The 18,543-nt window shown below is 53.8% G+C and overlaps 4 protein-coding genes across 4 annotated transcripts; 3 read left to right on the forward strand and 1 right to left on the reverse strand.

Moving 5' to 3' along the window:
* Positions 1-7,696: 7,696 nt before the first annotated feature.
* Positions 7,697-9,151, forward strand: KRP23_5770 (uncharacterized protein; the record flags this gene model as incomplete). Its single annotated transcript, XM_067890877.1, has 1 exon — positions 7,697-9,151. The coding sequence occupies one exon, from the start codon at positions 7,697-7,699 to the stop codon at positions 9,149-9,151; it is 1,455 nt and encodes a 484-aa protein (XP_067745287.1).
* A 596-nt stretch (positions 9,152-9,747) lies between these two features.
* KRP23_5771 (uncharacterized protein) lies at positions 9,748-10,336 on the reverse strand (the record flags this gene model as incomplete). Its single annotated transcript, XM_067890878.1, has 4 exons — positions 9,748-9,767; positions 9,837-9,915; positions 10,007-10,255; positions 10,322-10,336. 4 exons carry the CDS (start codon positions 10,334-10,336, stop codon positions 9,748-9,750), a joined length of 363 nt encoding a protein of 120 aa, XP_067745288.1.
* Positions 10,337-11,584: 1,248 nt separating this feature from the next.
* KRP23_5772 (Sulfite exporter TauE/SafE family protein 3) lies at positions 11,585-13,195 on the forward strand (the record flags this gene model as incomplete). Its single annotated transcript, XM_067890879.1, has 1 exon — positions 11,585-13,195. The coding sequence occupies one exon, from the start codon at positions 11,585-11,587 to the stop codon at positions 13,193-13,195; it is 1,611 nt and encodes a 536-aa protein (XP_067745289.1).
* A 301-nt stretch (positions 13,196-13,496) lies between these two features.
* KRP23_5773 (Glutathione S-transferase 1) lies at positions 13,497-14,750 on the forward strand (the record flags this gene model as incomplete). The annotated part of the gene is made up of 1 exon (XM_067890880.1): positions 13,497-14,750. The coding sequence occupies one exon, from the start codon at positions 13,497-13,499 to the stop codon at positions 14,748-14,750; it is 1,254 nt and encodes a 417-aa protein (XP_067745290.1).
* Positions 14,751-18,543: the final 3,793 nt, after the last annotated feature.

Raw genomic sequence — 18,543 nt, forward strand, 5'->3', positions numbered from 1 at the left:
AAGCTTAACCTCCAATTGGAACAGCAAAGTTAACCTCGTTACAGAGCATTCAAACACACATCTAAGCGCAGCATCAAACACAAAGCTTAACCTCCTTGCGGAACAGCAATGTTAACCTCGAAGCAGAGTCAGCACGCCTTGCATTGTCAGCAGAGGCGGCTGCCCATTGGCTTGTATACAAACATGCAGTGAACCCAAAGCAAATGCACTGGGTTGTTACGGGCACTTGTGCCGGACGAGAGAAAAAAGAGGGAATGCCGAGGGCTGTCGTGCGGCGGCACTTGCGGCAGCCCCAGGCCAGTAGTTCTCAAATAACCTCGTTTTTGAGGTTGTACCTACGTTCGACCTGCCAGCCAACCACAGTTATGAGTAATTACGAGTCAGCGTAAAAACTATCATGTAAAAAGCCGATTTTTGGGCTGGGGTCTCACTTGCCAATCTGCCGCGGCAAGTTAGCAAGTCTCCGTAGCGAATCTGTATAGAAAAGCATGCATAAACGAAAAACACCGTTTTCTTGGCCCACAGGCCGTTTCAGGGCTTTCTATCCCGCCTACAAACGCCCTTATATTATCGCCTGCTGGGCATACACATCCTGATTTAGATCCTGCACATTTTATACATATTTGTGTACGAAACATAATTAATGAACGGGCTATGTGTACGTCGGAGGCAGTCGGAGGTCGGAGATTTTTTGCTATGGATGAATATCATCACGGTGCCAACATATTATTTTTACTTTGTTTTAGTATAGGCAGTGTGGACGTGATAACAGCTTATTGACCAATGACATCTAGAGACACTCAACGTCGACCAATGAGGGTAATTAGGTGTAGGGTAACACGACGCCAACGCCGTCCCGACATATAATGTAGGCACCGGGGGGAAAATATGCTGACCGCTAATACAAATCACCAGTTCATTTCTTATCTCTCGAATATTCGCGCTCCTGCCGACAGAACACTCCAACTCAGTATGAGCCTCCAAGACCTTGCGCCAGTCAACTCCCAGCGCGCTCTACAAACCGCTATCAACGCATTTGGGCGCTTTCTTGCGGCAGAATGCGTCTCCATGGGCTTCATCGCTGCCTCTCTCATCGGAGATGCGAGTGGGGCTGTGTTCGTGAAGCTCATGGATCGCTTCAGTGTTCACTTGGCCTTCGTTGAGGGACGCATGGGGAAGCCGCTGGCTAAGAACTCGAAACTTTCCACTAAGAAGTATCACTAAAGCATACCCAGACTAAGCATAGAAAGCCATCAATGCACATGAACATGTATTCCTCCTAGAGTATTATCTACATCCATCTTGTAGGCGAGGGGACCCGCCTCCCCCCGCGCGGACACCCTGCACGCATGCGCCGCCCCGCTGCTCCTGCCGCTGCTCCTGCCGCTGCATCTTGTAGGCGAGGGGACCCACCTCCCCCCGCGCGCGGACGCCCTGCACGCATGCGCCGCCCCGCTGCTCCTGCCGCTGCAACTTGTAGGCGAGGGGACCCGCCTCCCCCCGCGCGCGGACGCCCTGCACGCATGCGCCGCCCCGCTGCTCCTGCCGCTGCAACTTGTAGGCGAGGGGACCCGCCTCCCCCCGTGCGCGGACGCCCTGCACGCATGCGCCGCTCCCACTTGTTTGCCTGGCTGCTTCTTTTTGTGTGTGAACCCACTCATGTCGTTTTAGCCAATAAAAGAATTTTTTTTTACCAATCAACACGTGTAGGCACGCTGTCGGCACCGCGTCGGCACCGCGTCGGCACCGCGTCGGCACCGCGTCGGCACCGTCACGGTATGGCTGCACATACACATAAAAAATCAAATTCTGAACTATTCTGCTCTTCTGTCGATATTGACCATGTGCTCGTCGTCTGATCCCTAGTCTTTTGTAGTAAGATTATCCAAGCCGCTAGAGCTCAACACCCTTCAGGCATCGTTGATAAGCACCATCATTTATTAGTGCATGCTGCAGAGAATGCACATCACAGGAACTCCTGCAATAAGCAAAACGTTTATGCATGCAACTGCAATGCTGAAGGAGAGTATCCATACGCGACCAAATACCGCGCATACATCGACCTCTCTACGGTGTGCGTCAATATAACCGTTCGATGGCGCGCGGCAATATAGGCGCGCATACGAACACATATACTTTTCATATTGTAGAACCGTGCATTCGTGCAAGGATCCCAGTTTATTCAGCCTTGGTCGTCGGAATGAGCTCGACTCGGGTGGACGGCTTTTCCACCGCGACATTGGTGGTCGCAGTCAAGCGCACGTCAGCGCCTTGATGGGGTTAAAAAATCGTGTCGCCGCAGCCGGCCTAACTCAGAATGCTCAGCGTGACCGTGCTGATTCCAATCCACTCAGTTTCCGGAACACGGAAACTGTTTCGTATTGTAGTCTTGCTTCATACATGTACCCTGGTGAGGGTCCACCAAATGTTGGGCCCTCCCCAAGATAATCTAGCAAGGTGACTCTTGATATATACGATCGAAAGCGCGTCAGAGTGGACACGCTTAAGGTTTTGGCGTGTTGTCTTGTGAAGGCCTGATCAGGAAGTCGACGGAGGAGCACAACGATGTAGGATACTGGAAGTTGATTTGTGGTTATGAAGGTAAAAGTGAGAATGAGAAATACGATGAGATTCAACCCGAGCTCATGTGCACGAAAGCTATTCCCTCGGATCTCCTCTGTGGTGGATGTAATAGATCAATTGACCGCTGTACTTGTCTAGCAAGCTGCGCTGGGTAGGCTACCGTCTGTCCATCGCCCGGGCTCGAATGAATATGCGTAATAGCACATATCAGTATGCGTACGTACGTTTTTAGCTGCCGATGACTGTAAATCATTCCAAAGTAATGCTTGTTTGCATGTTGCAACATTGTCCGCCGCCCAGAAGAAAACTAGACTAGCCCATTCCCCTATGAAGAAACCGTAGGGAGTTGCTACCGCCGTTTAACCGAATTAGATGCTCCAAGATGGCCAAAATCGCATTGGTTTTTATAACTCATGCTGATCTTCATCAGAAAGTGTTTAGACACACGAGAAGGTGTTTTTTTCGCCATCATTGGCTCAGTCAGCCTGCCTATCTGAGAAATCCGGTCGGTCTTCAACTGTCCGCTCGGACTTCTGACTGCACTTTGAGCCACTCAGCCATTAGCTGCAAGTCCCGTCAAAAAGTTAATTGATGATTATCGACGAATTCATCGGTTTTGGATCATGCGTGGACACTTTCGTGCAGCCTGCTTTCTCATTCATAAAAACATGCTTGCTGAAGTTTCGGTGATGCCCCTGCAGCATGAACAACAAGGTGATGCTGTTCGTATACGATGACGGAGAGGTTGTATGCTCTAGTTGCACAGCAAATTGAACCAAACGAGGCTGGGAGTTAACTTACAAATACACGTTAACATCAAGGGAGAAAGTTGTAAGTCAAATTATCTAGGGCATTGTAATTTGTAATCAAACAATGATTTTTGAGTACAGCCCTGCAAGCCAAGAGCTTACCGAATGGCTTAAGTTCAACAAAATCTGGACGATTGTTGATGACCTGGGCAAGATAACCAGAGACAACCGCATCTCCAGCATGCCCTAAGTATGTTCATACTGTCCATACAGGAAACAAACAGATACGACGAGGCGTACGACTGCCAGATTACGTTGTCAACAACAAGCTCGCTACACACGCTTTCGCTGTAGACGGTATAATCCCTGGTAATGCACCAACAAACGGTTGGGCATCATGGCGCATCGATCCGCAGACCACGGATACATACAACGACTGTGAAAGCCGTACCCCCATAGAAATCCGCACCCCCTGAAGTCGGACCTACAAAGGCAAGTATAAAAACAAAATAAGGCAGCCAATTTAAATTATTTTAATCCAATCAACGGGCTAGATAATTTATGGTCAGCACGTCAATCTGTCCCCCCACTCGTGCATTTCGCCATTGCGGGGCGAGCCACCATGGCTCCTAAAACATCTTACACAGTCAAGAAAAAGCGCGAAGCTTTAGAAAGCGTCCGTCGTATTGGCTGCAAGCCCGCGGTTCGCAAGTTTGACATCCGGTTGACAACACTGCGCGATTGGAGGAGGCAAAAGAAGGATATAGCCAACTTCGAGGGGCCGCAGACATGCAAGACAGGGGGCAAAGAGCATCATACCATTCGCACACGACATGGTGATCTACATGAAAAATGTACATCGCGAAGAAGAGGTAACGCAAAATAGTATGGCTTATGTTATTTGCTAATAGTACTTACATATTATTCATAAACTATTTGTGCACAGGAAAGACGATAGAGTATATAAAACAAGAGCACCACGCTTGGTTAGATGCGTATCTAGCATCGAAGTCAAGTGATGAAAGACATGTGAATGCACTGATGCGCTTGGGTCAGTGGTTTGCACAGCGGTAAGCATAAATTATTTTCGAATATTTAACAACTTATTCTGGCAAATTTGGTTTATTAACTTTTGTTTAGACACGGGTTTTCAACGCAAAAGCCACAGCATACCAAGTAAAATGAATCTTTATTGCAGCAGATGCATTTAGAATTTGCGGCCAAGTTTTAGGATGAATATAGCCATTTCCCATGAAATGCTATCTACAATGTCGACGAAACGGCCATTTTTTTCGACACTCCACCCCACAAAATTTGGGCCCTCAAGGGGAGAAGTGGATCTGCAAAAGTGAAGCACATGCAGAAGAACTCTGGAAGACTGACAGCAGTCCTCACAATTCGGGCTGACGGTGCGTTTTTTTATTTATTTATTTTCACTTTATGGCATACTGAAACAAAAGAGATTTTGTACGATTTTGGAAAAACAACTGCCAATACTTTTCATTCTGCGAGGGATGCCTGGCGGATCTGTGGAGACAAATGAGTTGCCAACATATCAAGAAGGACACGTTTACACGCTCCAAGAAAATGGCTGGATGGACGCAACTGTTTGGGAGTTTTATATTGAAAGTTTGTTTAATTTGAAATAGAATCTCCTTCTGTCCTCCTTCTTGACAACTTCGACTCCCATGTGTCGGAAGGAGGACATAATGTGGTAGCGGAGGCTACCTCAGCACTTGTGTGCCCTGTTCCACCAAACAGCACATCCGTCTGTCAGCCTCTTAATGTTGGGGATACGGGTCCGCTCAAGAAATAGCTGACAGCCGGGTGGTCTCTGAAAACATTAATGTTGTGCGCACCGTGCAGCAAAAGAGGCTTGCTGCGGTCAAGCGCATCATTTTAGCATGGAAATACATTAGTGAACACTGCGTTGTTCGTAGTTTTGAAAAAGCTATTCCGAGATATTCTGTTGTCCAAGTATAGAATAAAAATACATTCTTTTTTACCAATCATAAATCTCAAATCACTTAGGGGCTCGGATTGTTTTGTCCAGTTGTCCCGTCTACTTTGTATGGCGGATATAATTCAGTGGGGTACGGATTTCACTGTCGTTGTCTGTACTTAAGTAGGTACTGTACCAGTATGAACTTCTTGTGTGGTGCACACGTAACGTACTTAAGGGTTGGTGTGCGACACACGAACTGAAGTGTCCGATGACAAAGGGCATCACATTGAAGTTCACATGTCGATCGAGGCAGGCTGCGCCGGTGCTCGGCTTGGCTAGCGCGCGCGAGCCTCAAAAGCAACCCGAGACGCGAGGAAGGCAGTGGTCAATGGTAGCAGTGGGATGCCAGTCTCGCATTGCAGGTGGATGCACCGCTTGTTCCAAGTGCTTGCGTGCGCGACTTGCTGTCCGCGACACTGTCGTGGCAAACGCTCCGTGGCAATGGTGCTGATGTCCACCAGCACGCTGTCACTCTCGTGGGCCACCAGCAAAGAGAATCTCCGAGCCGTCAACCCCCTGGATAGACGCTGCTACAGGTAGCGGAGACGGAGTTTGAATGGGTCGTTCGTCCACGCCACTCACCCACTGCGGCCTGGCTTACCGGTAGCGACGTGCCGCTGCAGGCCATCTGCCGCGGGACACTACACCAGCCACACCACAGAAATCTGAGACGAACAAGTTCAAACCGCCTGCTTGGCGGTCCAGCTGCATGCGCGACGAGCAAATTTGCCATGAGCTTTGTCATCTGGTGCAGGTTCAAGTGAGTATGCGGCGAGGCATGAATCCCGACTGGCGACTTGTCGTGGGGTTTGCTGGACGGGGCGAGGACAGCCCGTCATTTGCCGTCACCCCGCACGCTGATACATGCCATACGCGATGGGTCTGTCCTCGTGGTGGCTATAACGGAAGTGGTGCTCCACCTAAAACGCTCTCCCTATGACACCAGTCTGGCTAGACCGCGTGGGTCAAACAAGAAATAGCGCTCCGCTTTCGCGCTCCGCCATGCGCTCGCGGTGTGTTACTCACTCGCAGTACTCGTGGTGAGCTATTCGGAAGTAATGGCTCAGCGACTCGCCCAGCGGATCGACTCGTGGTCCGCCCCGCGCACACCAACGAAATTGGCAACTCGCGCGTTGCAGACATGGCTAATACTCGGTGAGGAGCTCGTTATCAAGGACAGGTATCTTTCGACTGACAGAAGCCGTTAGCGCTGTCAGCCCACGACGAAACGCCGGATCGGATAGTACACGTAGAGTCTTGGTGAGCTTTTTGCCAGCATGCCATGGCATCGCCGCCAAATGCAAGACGGCAAGCGGATTTTCTCGAGGCGGGCTCGTCCTAGCGTGACAGATATCGTACCACGGCGGTCTCGCGGCGCGGCAAGAGACGCCCATATAGGTCGCTTTTGAGCAAGGGCAACCTGCTCTAGACTGTGTGGTGCACGATGGATTTTGTCGCCGCTCGCAAAGATCGCTGGCAATCACCGAGCTCCCGTCTTAATTTTTCGAGTGCCTACCAGCTGCCGGAGCGGCGCGGCCTGGGCATGTGGCCACCACGATCGTCTCCCCTGCTGGCGCCCGAGAAGGGTGCAACACGGGGCACCAAAGCCCGGGCTCACTGCAGCCCGCACGGTTGGACAATCGCTCGAAGATACTGCGCGGAGGACATCTGCCGCTCTGACGTGCCGTTCAGCGGAGGCGTCGCTTTTTCGCCAGCAACACCGGCCTGCTTCAGCTGCAGCGTGTTACTGCCCCGCGGGGCTAGTGGCGCGCTAGCCTCGAGATCCATCGCGGGGCCAGCGCGACTCTCGCCACCGCCGGGCGCTTATTGACTTGACTGCAAGCAAGCGATGGCCCAAGTTGCCGTGCAAGTTGCCGCTCAAGTGGAGCTCCGGCTCTCTACCCAGATGCCCAGAAACAGCCGACGCCGAGCTGAAACTCTCTGCCCCCTCTGAACCACTTGGGTTTTGTATTGCGCCCAGCCGGAATCCGATAAGCCCCGCTCTCCCGCCTTTTGCGTTTGAACTGTGAAAGGCACCCACCACGGCTCGATTCTCTCCCTGGCCACAACCAAGCCAAAGCGCACCAGCAGTGCACGCCATCCCCATCATTACATAATCTCTTTTGCCCGCTACGTGTAACGCGCGTCCCGAACACGCTCGACCCGAACGCCGACAGCTCCTCGCTCGTCACGAAAGATCGAACGAGCTTGACACGCAGCTCCACTCACTACACCCCCCAACTAACCCGCGCGGCAGCTCGTCCTAGCCGCCCGTCAAGTAAAAATTAGTTCGCACTCGCAGAGACCGAGTGCAGCAGCTCCACCCGTCCAGCCGCTCCCGACCAGCACCAGCACGGCCATGTCCATGGGCCTCCACTCGGCGCGCGAGGAGCTGGGCCTGCCCAACGTGGCCGGCAGCCACGGCATGGCGGGCTACCTCAACGGCGACGTGGGCCAGCAGATCGGCGGCCTGCCCAAGCCCATCAGTCTCAGCCCGCGCACTTTCGGCATGGAAGACCTGCGCGACTTTTGCGGCCCTGTGGGCACCTTCAAGACGGGCCTCACGCCGCGTGTCTTCAGCACGGGATTGACCCCGCGCTCGGGCTTCACGCCGCGCTTCACCACGGGCTTCACGCCTCGAATCAACGTCACGGGTCTAAGTCAAGCCCCCAACGCCCCGCCCACGGACAACTCCAGCGGCTACATGACCCGACCCGGCGCCGGTTACTCGCCGCGCAACGGCGCCGACGCCGGAAACAACAAGATTTCCCCCTCGGGGTTCACGCCCAAGGACGTGTCGGGTGCCAAGGTGCCTATGCGCTTCCCTGGAGCTTTCGCCAACAACAGCCCGCCCAAGATGCACATGAACGATCAGTACAAGCAGGAGCCGCAGTCGCACATTCAACAGATGCAGCAGATCCACCACCAGGCCCAGCAAATGAACCACGCGCCTCACCCAGGACAGATGCCGCACCCGGGCATGGCCAACATGAACATGTCCATGTACGACTACATGAACCGCCCGGCGCTGCAGCAGCCGCCGACAGACCCGCGGCTTAGTGTGACGCCCAACTCGGACCGCGTGTCGGACCAGGAAGATCTGGACGAGCGCCGCCGTATGAAGAACCGCGAGCGGGTACGGAAGTGCCGAAAACGCAAGCAGGACCGCCTCAACTTCCTGGAGGACCGTACGGCCGAGCTGGAGAAGGAGAATGGCGCGCTCAAGGCGAAAATGGCCCGTAAGGACTCGGGACAGAAAGACGAGCCGATGACTGAGACGCAGCTGAACGACCTTCGCAAGAAACAGAACACGACTCTTTCCTCCTACATCCGCGCCTACAATGAGGTCGACGGCGCTGCGTTCGATGCCAGCGCGCGCGGCATTTGGGCCGACAACGCAGAGATCCTGTACGGCAGTGGCCGCGTGTCTGGCATGACGGACATTGTCGCGAGCAAAAAGACTAGCGCCAGCGTGTTCGCCAAGTACGAGATCAAGCAGTATACGGTCAGCTGGAAGGCCAACTCGACGGACAAGTGCCTCGTCAACTGGGACGTCGAAGTGGTCGTGAAGAAAGAGGCGGCCAAGAACGTGCCGCTGACGGCGCCATTCGCTGAGCTGGCCCCGCACTTTGGCGACAGCAACGAGCCGCTGGCGTTCCAGATGACCTCGCACATTACGTTTGAGGAGGGCAAGATCATCGAGGAGATTCGCCAGCTCAACCTGGCTCGCATCGGCGAGAAGGCGCTGGAGCAGTTCGCTGAGGACCCCAAGAAGGCCGCCGACGTGCTGCGGTGCCTGATGGTGGCGGCATAAGCTGTCAGACAACGCTTAGAGCTCTGGACGAGCAAGACCGATTATCGGACGGAACGACGGGCGGAAGCAGATAGTCGCTCGTAGCTGGAGGAGTGCCTTCTCCTTGTTGAGTAGCAGTAGAGCATCGTGTATCATAAGGTAAATATTACTCGGACAAACCTACACGCGTACGCCGTCTTGAGACTCGCGCGTACGGTCTCCATCTCTTGCCAGCCAAACCACGATTTAAGCCATGTCGCGCCGCGGCGTCGTCGATGCTTGCATATTCCCTCAACATTACTAACATGCGCACGGGCTGGACGCCACAACGCGGCGCCGTACGCGTGGCGGCACGAAAGAAATAGCGGTTGAGTTGATCTATTTGCTTCTTAGTTACGTGGAGAAGGCGCGATGCCGCATGGACGGCGTTCGCTTCTTGAATAAAAAACTTGGGTAGCGGCTTGCCAGCGTGTGGCTCTAAATGTGAAGCAGCGGCGCCAAACTGAGCCAGAATCTCTGCGTCGAAGCAACGAGAAAGGGAGCCCCCACGCCATTGCATGGCGCTTCTTCCTCCGTTGCCAGCTTCATGGGTTCGACCTGCTGAGCGAGCTCTCGCTTCAAGCTCGTCTCGAAACGTCTAGCAACAGCACAACAACGAGAAGAATGAGCAGAGAATGACGTCACCCTCTGGGTGGCGGAAACGCACCAGCGAAGACACTGTCCAGTGTCGCGATGTTGTTGGCCTTGAGGATCTCGGGCGGCACGTCGTTCAGCTCGTTCAGTTGCTGCACCCACCAAAGACAGCAACAAATAACACACTGCAATGTGAGTCCGGAGCCTTCCAGCAGCAGGAGTGGCAACAATCCTGTCACGCACCTGGATCTCCTTGAATGAGCCGATGTACTTGATGTCCGTGCCCTCCGGGTCCTGCAGGAAGACCTGAGGGTAGTTGGCGCGGATGCCGCTGGCCTCGAAGTAGAGGTTGCGCGTGGCGCGGTTCTCCTCGAGGCTGCAGTCCACTTCCGTGTACGTGATCCTGTTACCGTCCAGCAGCTGCTTGAGGTGGCCGATCTCGTACTTTTGCTCGGTGATGGAGACCATCGAGGAGGTCAGCACGACGCACGTCTGGGGTGGAGACAGCAGCATTCAGTGAGTAAGTAAGCACACATGGGGCGGGAGTGGGCTGCGCACCTTGACGGGACTCATGACTGTTAGTAACTTGGGTGTCGAACTGGGAACTGCGGCGTCTTCGCGCTCGACTTAGTCTGGAGCTGCCGGTTTCTTCTTCGGCCTTTCGCGAACTGGGTCGGCTGGATCGGAGCCCTCCACGCACGTGAAGGAGTTGGTGTGGCGCATGTATGCGTATAAGTACGAAGCACACCTCGAGGAAGGTTCGCGCGAAGCGAGCGGGGTTCCTTTTGCTGTGTCGCAGCTCCACGCAAGTGTAGGTTGCTGGGTCTCTGAAGCGATGGCTGGCTGACACGCGAGTGAAGCCACTTGGCAATTGCTGAGATGGCTACGCTCAACGACGAGGCAACGAGTCCGCAAAGCATTTCTCAGTGAGCACTGTTGCTCACTCGTTGCATTCGCCTTTCGGCACGCTTCCTCGTCTCCCCATTCGTCTCCGTGACGTTGCCTGCTTGGGGCGTCTGACGCTGTTGTCTTTGGTCAAACCCACGTCGAGTCGGGTGAGCAACTGGACCAGCCAAGTGCAATCGACCAGGCGGTGCTTCATGCGGGGCAACTTAACAGCCCATGAATGTGCATGCCTACAGTCTCATCAACGTGTTTGCTGCTCCGGTATCTACTGTTAAGATCCCGTTTCGGTGTCGCTGTATCCATAGGAGACACTTTCTGAGACTGAGGCATCTCAGAAAGATCATTCCGCTTCCGCGACCTCATTGCTATCCTCGCTTACGTGAAGCCGGCAGCCCCAAAGCAACAGAGTACCCACTCCTGTCCTTGCCATCGACCCAAGCGCCCAACACCAGAGAGGATACGCGTACTCAAGTGGCGGCCATAAATGGCGAATACCTGCAGACTCCACATCACATCTACTGTTGTTTAATTCACAAACAGCAACATCTCAGAGCCGACACCAGATCCGTATCCACGAAATATAGCTCCTCGCTCGTGTGACTCCTTCTCTACAGCCCTCGCTTCGACTTCCGCGCGTCCAGCTTCTTCCTCCAGACGCGTTCAGGGCCTCAGGGCTGAGACCTCGCCGCCGTCGCTGCAGCCCGCAAAGATTGCGTCATTTTCACTAGGCGCACGGAGTATCCAATGACATGCTCTAATTAGGCCCCGGTGTCCAATTTTTTGTGATTCGTCTGGGCGATTGGCTGCAGCGCGGCCAAAATCTACCAATTAGCTGATCCGTTCGGTTGCTTCCAGTCACGCCGCAATGCGCAACTAGAGGACACTTCCCATTGCTACTGCTGCAGCGCATTCGCCATGGCGCCGCGCTCTCTGCTGCTGCTACTGTTGCTGGCGGCGACCTGTCTGTGCGTGTCCTCGCAGAATGTCAACGACTCGCCCGTGCTGGACGTGGAGCCCGAGGCGGCGTGCGAGGCGGCCACGGACTGCCTCGCGCAGGGGCTGCCGCACAGCACGTGCCGCGGCGGCGTCTGTGTGGACGACGCGCTGTTCCCGCTGTCGCGCGAGGAGGTCGCCGGATCGATCGGCGCCTTCGTGGCCAGCATCCTGGCAGCTGGCTCCGGACTGGGTGGCGGCGGTCTGCTGGTGCCGCTGTACATCATGCTCATGAGCATGTCGTCGCACGAGGCTGTACCGCTGTCCAAGGCCACCATCTTCGGAGGAGCCATCGCCAGCTTCATGTTGAATGTCAGAAAGCGCCACCCGCTGGTGCGCAGCCGCCCGCTCATTGACTACGAGACGATGCTGCTCATGGAGCCCATGACGCTGGCCGGTACCATCATGGGCGTCAACATGAATGCGGTCTTTCCCGAGTGGCTCATCACGGTCTGCATCGTGTGGCTGCTTACCAAGACCGCGCTGCGTACGTACAGCAAAGGAAAGAAGATCTGGAAGGAGGAGACGGACGCCGACAACAAGCTCATGGCGGACATCGTGGCCCACTGGCGGCTGCTGCCGTACGAGCCCAACTTCAAGCAGTTCCAGGTCGTCGCCCGAGCGTATCTCAAGTGGAAGGCGTACAAGTCGCCGGAAAAGGAGGAGCTTCGACTCAAGATCTTGGCCGACAAGGCGAGCAACGAGGACGAGCACAACTCGGCGACCAGCACGGAGGAAGAGGCGAGCAGCGACGAGAACGAGAACGAGTCGCTCATGACTTTTGCACTGCAGGATAAGCGCCCCGTTAAGTTCCTCTCCGTGGAGCAGATTGCCAAGGCGCGACGTACCGTCCCCATGGCGGACATGGGCGTGCTGTTCTTGACGTGGATCGGATTGGTTGCATTTTCGATGGCAAAGGGCGGACACGGCACGCCCAGTGTCATTGGGCTCTCGTGCGGAAGTGTCGGCTACTGGATGCTCATCATCGTGTCGTTCCCGTTTTTCATGAGTGTGACAATCTACTTCGGCATGAAGATTAGCCGGTTCCACACAATGCTGCAGGCCTCCGACTACACGTACGCTAAGGGCGACATGGTCTGGACGAAGCACGCCGTGATCAAGTACCCGGCGCTCTGCACTGGCGCTGGCGTAGCTGCTGGTCTTCTGGGCATCGGTGGCGGTATGGTGAAGGGCCCGCTGCTGCTGGAAATGGGTCTGCTCCCGCAGGTGTCTTCCGCGACATCGTCCTCGATGATCCTTTTCACGTCATCCGCCACGACGATCCAGTTCATTATCCTGGGCACGCTGTCGGTGGAGCACGCGCTGTGGCACGGCGCGGTGGGCTTCGTCGCCGGACTAATCGGGCAGCTGGGCATGACGTACTTGATCAAGAAGTACCGCAAGTCGGCGCTTGTGATCTTCCTCATTGCAATCTTCATCGGAGTGAGCGGCGGCGTCATGGGCGTGCTCGGCGTGGTGCGCATCTCCGAGATCGGCTTCGGAGGCTTCCGCTCGCTCTGTCTGAGCGGCTAAACGACGAATCGACTGCTGCTATTGCTCGTGCGACAGCTCTAATCACATATTATAACTTAACATGCACACTTCGGTTGCCTTCCAAGGCCACTTGCTTGCCTTTTGTTTCCGGTGCAGGTGTTTATGTCCTGCAACTTCAGCTAAACACCATTCGGTGGCACTAGTAATGACGTAATCACCATTTTGTAAACGCAATCGGTGACAACAGGAATTCGGATACCATTCCGCCTCTTCATTATTGAATTTGCGCGCCCCCCCCCCCCCCGCAAGAGCCTTACCACCAAGCCCCATCACCCGCACAATGAGCGCCTTCCCGTCCATCAAGCTCACGTACTTTGCGTCCGCCGGTCGCGCCGAGACACTGCGTCTCGTGTTCTACGTCGGCGGCGTTCCTTTCGAGGACAAGCGCATCACCCACGCGCAGTTCGTCGCCATGAAGGACTCGCTACCGCTGGGGCAAGTGCCAATCCTCGAGGTGGACGGCGAGGTCTTCACCCAGTCGCACGCCATGCTGCGCTACGCCGGCAGACTGGGAGGACTCTACCCCGTGAGCGCGCCCTACCTGGCGCTCAAGATCGACGAGCTCCTGAACGCCATGGGCGAGGTCGAGGAGAAGATGGGCCCGTCGTTCCGCGAGTCCGACGCCGACAAGAAGAAGGCCATGCGCGAGGAGCTGGCCACCGTCACACTGCCGCGCTACGCCGGACTCTTTGAGGCTCGGCTGCAGCAAATGAAAAAGATCCCGGCCTTCCAGACAGACGACGTGTTCGTGCACGACGTGGTTATCTACGCTTGGATCAAGTCGCTGCGTGCTGGGTACATGGACTTCATCCCCACGACGGTGCTGGACGGCTACGAGCTTCTGAACGCCTCATACGACAAGGTGGCCAACCATCCCAAGGTCAAGGAATGGTACACCCTGCAGCACAACACGCCCAAGATCAAACTCACGTACATGCCGCACCCTGGCCGTGGAGAGCCTATCCGCCTCGCCTTCTTCATCGGAGGAGTCGAATTCGAGGACGAACGCATCACGCGTGAAGAGCTGGCCAACCGCAAGCCTTCGCTGCCGTTCAACCAGCTACCCGTGCTGGAAGTGGACGGCGAGGTCATTGCCCAGTCACTGGGACTGCTTCGCTATGCTGGCACCCTCTCGGGATTGTACCCGGTAACCGACCCGGTGGCCGCTTATCGCGTGGACGAGCTGTTCGCGCTCCTGGATGACATGTTCAACTTCCCGCTCTGGGGTGCTTCTCACCGTGAGAAGGACACCGACAAGCAGCTTGCGATGCGCGAGGAGCTGTCCAACGGCATGGTGGCCAAGACGCTGGGCTTCCTGGAGAACCGAATCATCAAGAACAAGGGCCCTTACGCCGCTGGTGTGAACCTTACCGTAGCTGACCTCGCCATCCACGGTGTGCTTCTCGGCTTCAAGAACGGCGTGCCCGGATTCTCCAAGACGATCGCGGACGCGTACACGAACCTGCAGCGTGTCTTCAAGCTGGTGTCGGAGCACCCGAAGGTTGTGGAGTGGAACACTGCGCACAACCAGTAGGTGGCTGAAGCGCGACTTACGTGGGAGGGCTGTTTTACGTCTTTGCCGGCCCAGTAGATCAACATTCAATCGTCCGTGTTTGATTTTCCTTTGACAGTGAACCACTTGCCTATGCGTTTGAGCTCTGTGCAAACTACAAGTGTAGAGAGCAACTAATACAAACAGAGCGTCCTAATGTTGGGTTCTTGTGGTCGTTTTCTCGGTTCTACTGAGTAGTTTATCAATTTTTCCGTCCTCTGCACTGATTTATTTGCGGAATACTTGTAGCTCAACACGCTGGTAAACCCCAAGAACGCTTTGGTCCTCGTAAGAGAGATATCAGCGACGTTGGGGGAGTTATAGTTCACATGTCGATGTAGATAACTTCGGAAATCAACCACCGGCGATAATTCCAGGTGACCAAGCCATAATAACGCCAGAGCCCAGGCATACTTTACGCACCCATGTATTAGGATAGGACGTCCACTATCGAACCGAGAAGCTCCTCCATGAACAATTTTCCAAGCTGAAGAATGTCTGTACCCGCCACGGCGCGTTTGACTTTAAAACGTCCTTAACGCAAGATAGCATGCATGCCATCTCAAGCACAAGCATCGCAAGATCTGTCTGGATTCATATGGCAAGGAAACACTACATGTGCATGCAGTGCATGTAGATAGATGTCTCGAACATTGGACTAAAAAACTCTCCCCGGTCCGAGACAACGACTTCTGTTCGACGCCAACATCATAGCCACGCAGCAACACTTAATCGATTGCAATAGCCCCAAACGTTTCCTCTCGAGGACGCTTGCTCCCTGCTGTCGCCGTGCGCTTCATCGTGGCAAGCAAGCGTTCCAGCCGCTCGATCTCCGCCTTGTGCTTCGGCACCATTTGCTTTCGCACGTCCACGTCACTCCCGTTTTTCATAACTTGCACGAATGCCTGGTGACCTCTCCCCCCTGCTGTCATCGTGACTCGTCCTTGATTTTTTTTTGTTAAGCAGTGCAACTCGAGTACGAGCTTGTGCAACGCCTGTGAATTAGCGAGCACAGTACGAAGCGTCTGACTCACGAAGGAAAGTCATCAGTTGGGTGGCACCAGGAAAATTGGTATCCAAGCTTTCGAATGTGAATGGTGCTGAAATGTCGGCGATCTCCGTAGTCAACCAGTCTCGGCGTCGGGTAGCAATAGTGAAAAACGCGGATTGATAGTCTGGTGAACTCGATGCATCGACATTTTTGAAAGCGCATCGATCACTGAGCCGAGAAGCTTTCCTTTCATTTCGGCAAATAACTTGGCCACGTCGAGGAAGACTTGTGGGGTCTCACAAGCCTTGGCATGCTTCCAAAGCAAATCTACGTCACCCGAACGCGCTAGACGGGTTGGGTGGGTAGCCGACAAAGAGCGAGCTTTCTCCAACAAAGTTAGGGCATTGTGCGTGACAGAATTATCCATAAGAGCTTCCGCTAACGCCAATGCTAGCCTCATAGGTTCATCAAATGGTTCCAGCTTCGCCCATGTTTTCCTTGTTTCGGATGCATCAACAAATTCTCTGACACGTTCCGTCCCTGATTCTCGAGCTCTGTAGCATTTTGCTTCTGTAAGGGCTTCTCGCACCTTCTATTCCTCTGCGATTGTTGTCTCTTTCAACCGTTTCCGGACAGTGAAATTCGCGACACACCGTACACTGATTATCTTGGTCTGTCAAAAATGTAGAGCATTGCGTCAACGATGCAGCTCGTATTCTTGTAAAGCTGTACCATTTTCTTCGTCTCGAGGTCGTTTGTGTCCTCCAATGTTTGCAAACATGGTATCAGCGGCCGAATTTCCATCGTTTTCGTTCCTCTTCGGAGAGACCAGCAGATTGACCAGCCGATTGATTTCGGTCGTACAGCTTGTTTCATACCATGAAACTTGAGCAATTGCACAAATGAATCCAAACCACTCCCGCTTGCTGAAATGTTGAGTGGCCCTTTAATGTTTTTCCAAAGCAAAGCAGCACGAGTACGCGCCGCTCTAATATCCACAAATCCGCGGATGATCAAAGAGATTAGCAATCCTCCTAAGAAGGACGTGATTGCCGCAGAGTCTGGAAATGGGGCCTCGTAGATGTTCCATCGAGGGGGAAGGGGGGGGGTGATTTTGACCCCCCCCGGCTGAGCAATTAACCATTCTCGGCGGTGAGTCAAAATTCGTACTAGCACGATGCGGTGGTCTGGTATACTTGCTTGGCCAACGCACTCAGACAGATGATCGATATACGCACCGATAACTCCGCCATCAAAACGCCGGAGCACATTCGACAGATCAAGGAGTAGTTGTGGATTCTTACATTCACTTGCTACTTTCCACAGCGAAGAAATATTATCGAAGAGCACGCAAGGTACAGGATGCAAGTCCATAGCCAGACGAGCTTGTTCAACTACAATCGTAGTCAGAGCTGTTTGCGCCACATGACAGTCATCAAGTTCTTTAATCATCTTTAACGTAAGCTCAAATCGCTCGTCGAGTTGATCAACAGCGTACGTAAACAAATAGGTGATTCCCTCCCAACCTGCATTTCGGACGAGTGTAGCGAGCTCTGGAATGATATCATCTTTTGTTGGTTAGTCGAGGAAAATAAATCGAGAAGAATTCATTGGCAAGCGTCAGGTCACCTGACGTAGCAACAATTTGGCAAAACTTCTTGAAGAGCGACAGAGGAAACAATTATTTTTCTGAGTCTTCGCGAAACTGATGCGCGTCGAGCAGAAAAAAGTGTTGGAGCCTGGTGACGTCTATAGGGGTACATGTGAGTGCGGAGGTTGTCGCTGCAATTTCTCCCACGAACACCAGCTTGTGGGCGATGCCCTTAGAAGCAGGCCATGCTACAATGACAAAACGCTCATGTTCACCTCTGGTTGTGTTTGCGTTTCTGGACTCACTCAACGCGTCGTTGCCAGAATTCAACAGATTCAGGTTCGTTGACCATTTTGATGGGTCTCCTTTTCCCAGAATGCCGCCTTTGTATGATAACCACGACATCTCCTCGTTCATCTCCTTCTCGTCGTGCGTGTAGCTAACATTGTAACGCAGACAAGCAATATAAAATAACAGTTGCTTGTTCAGAGGTAGTAGTGCGTTGGCTTGTTGGAGAGCCTGAAAACGTTCGCGGTCCACACCAGGTAGCGTCTCGGCACCCAGAATCTCAACATCATCCTTCTTACATTGCGTAGAGAGCATCAGAGTAATCGCTGCATTGTCTGTACTCGTTTCGAAGCCACGCAACTTCGCCAAACTCTCCTCCAGTTGAATTGTAAGCTGCTTTTTATTTTCCTGCTCTCTTGCTGAGGCGAACACAGAGAGAACAAACCGCCGCAAGCCAACACCCGCTCCCTACCTTTTCCACAACGTATTCTGTGCTAGCAGTATACACGGCATAACACGACGCAAACACTGCCGTTCCTTCCTCTTTGCCAAAATCATAGCAAAACTTTCGTCGTCCTCCCTCAAATACCACCAAGCAACCCCCCAGAAAACCAACTGTACCACAGGTTTCCCAACACAATCTTCATCCACCTCCACATCGTGAGATTTCCCCAGCTGACCCCCTGCTCCAATCAGCAACATCTTGGACAGCACAGGTTGTAGCGCAGTTCCTTCGCATCCCACGGCGTTGACATATTTGGCGTATCCAGCTGTGTGGTGCTTTTCTCACATAAATGATTCAATGCTGCGGCCCATTGCGAGTTCCTCATCTCAACTTGATTCCCAGGGACCTCCCGTACTCTAATTTACTATGAGAAATAAGTTCTCCCGAGTCTTCTTCCGAC

This window comes from Phytophthora ramorum (genome assembly GCF_020800215.1).
Source record: "Phytophthora ramorum isolate Pr-102 chromosome Unknown Phyram_PR-102_s0005, whole genome shotgun sequence".
Lineage (NCBI taxonomy): Eukaryota > Oomycota > Peronosporomycetes > Peronosporales > Peronosporaceae > Phytophthora > Phytophthora ramorum.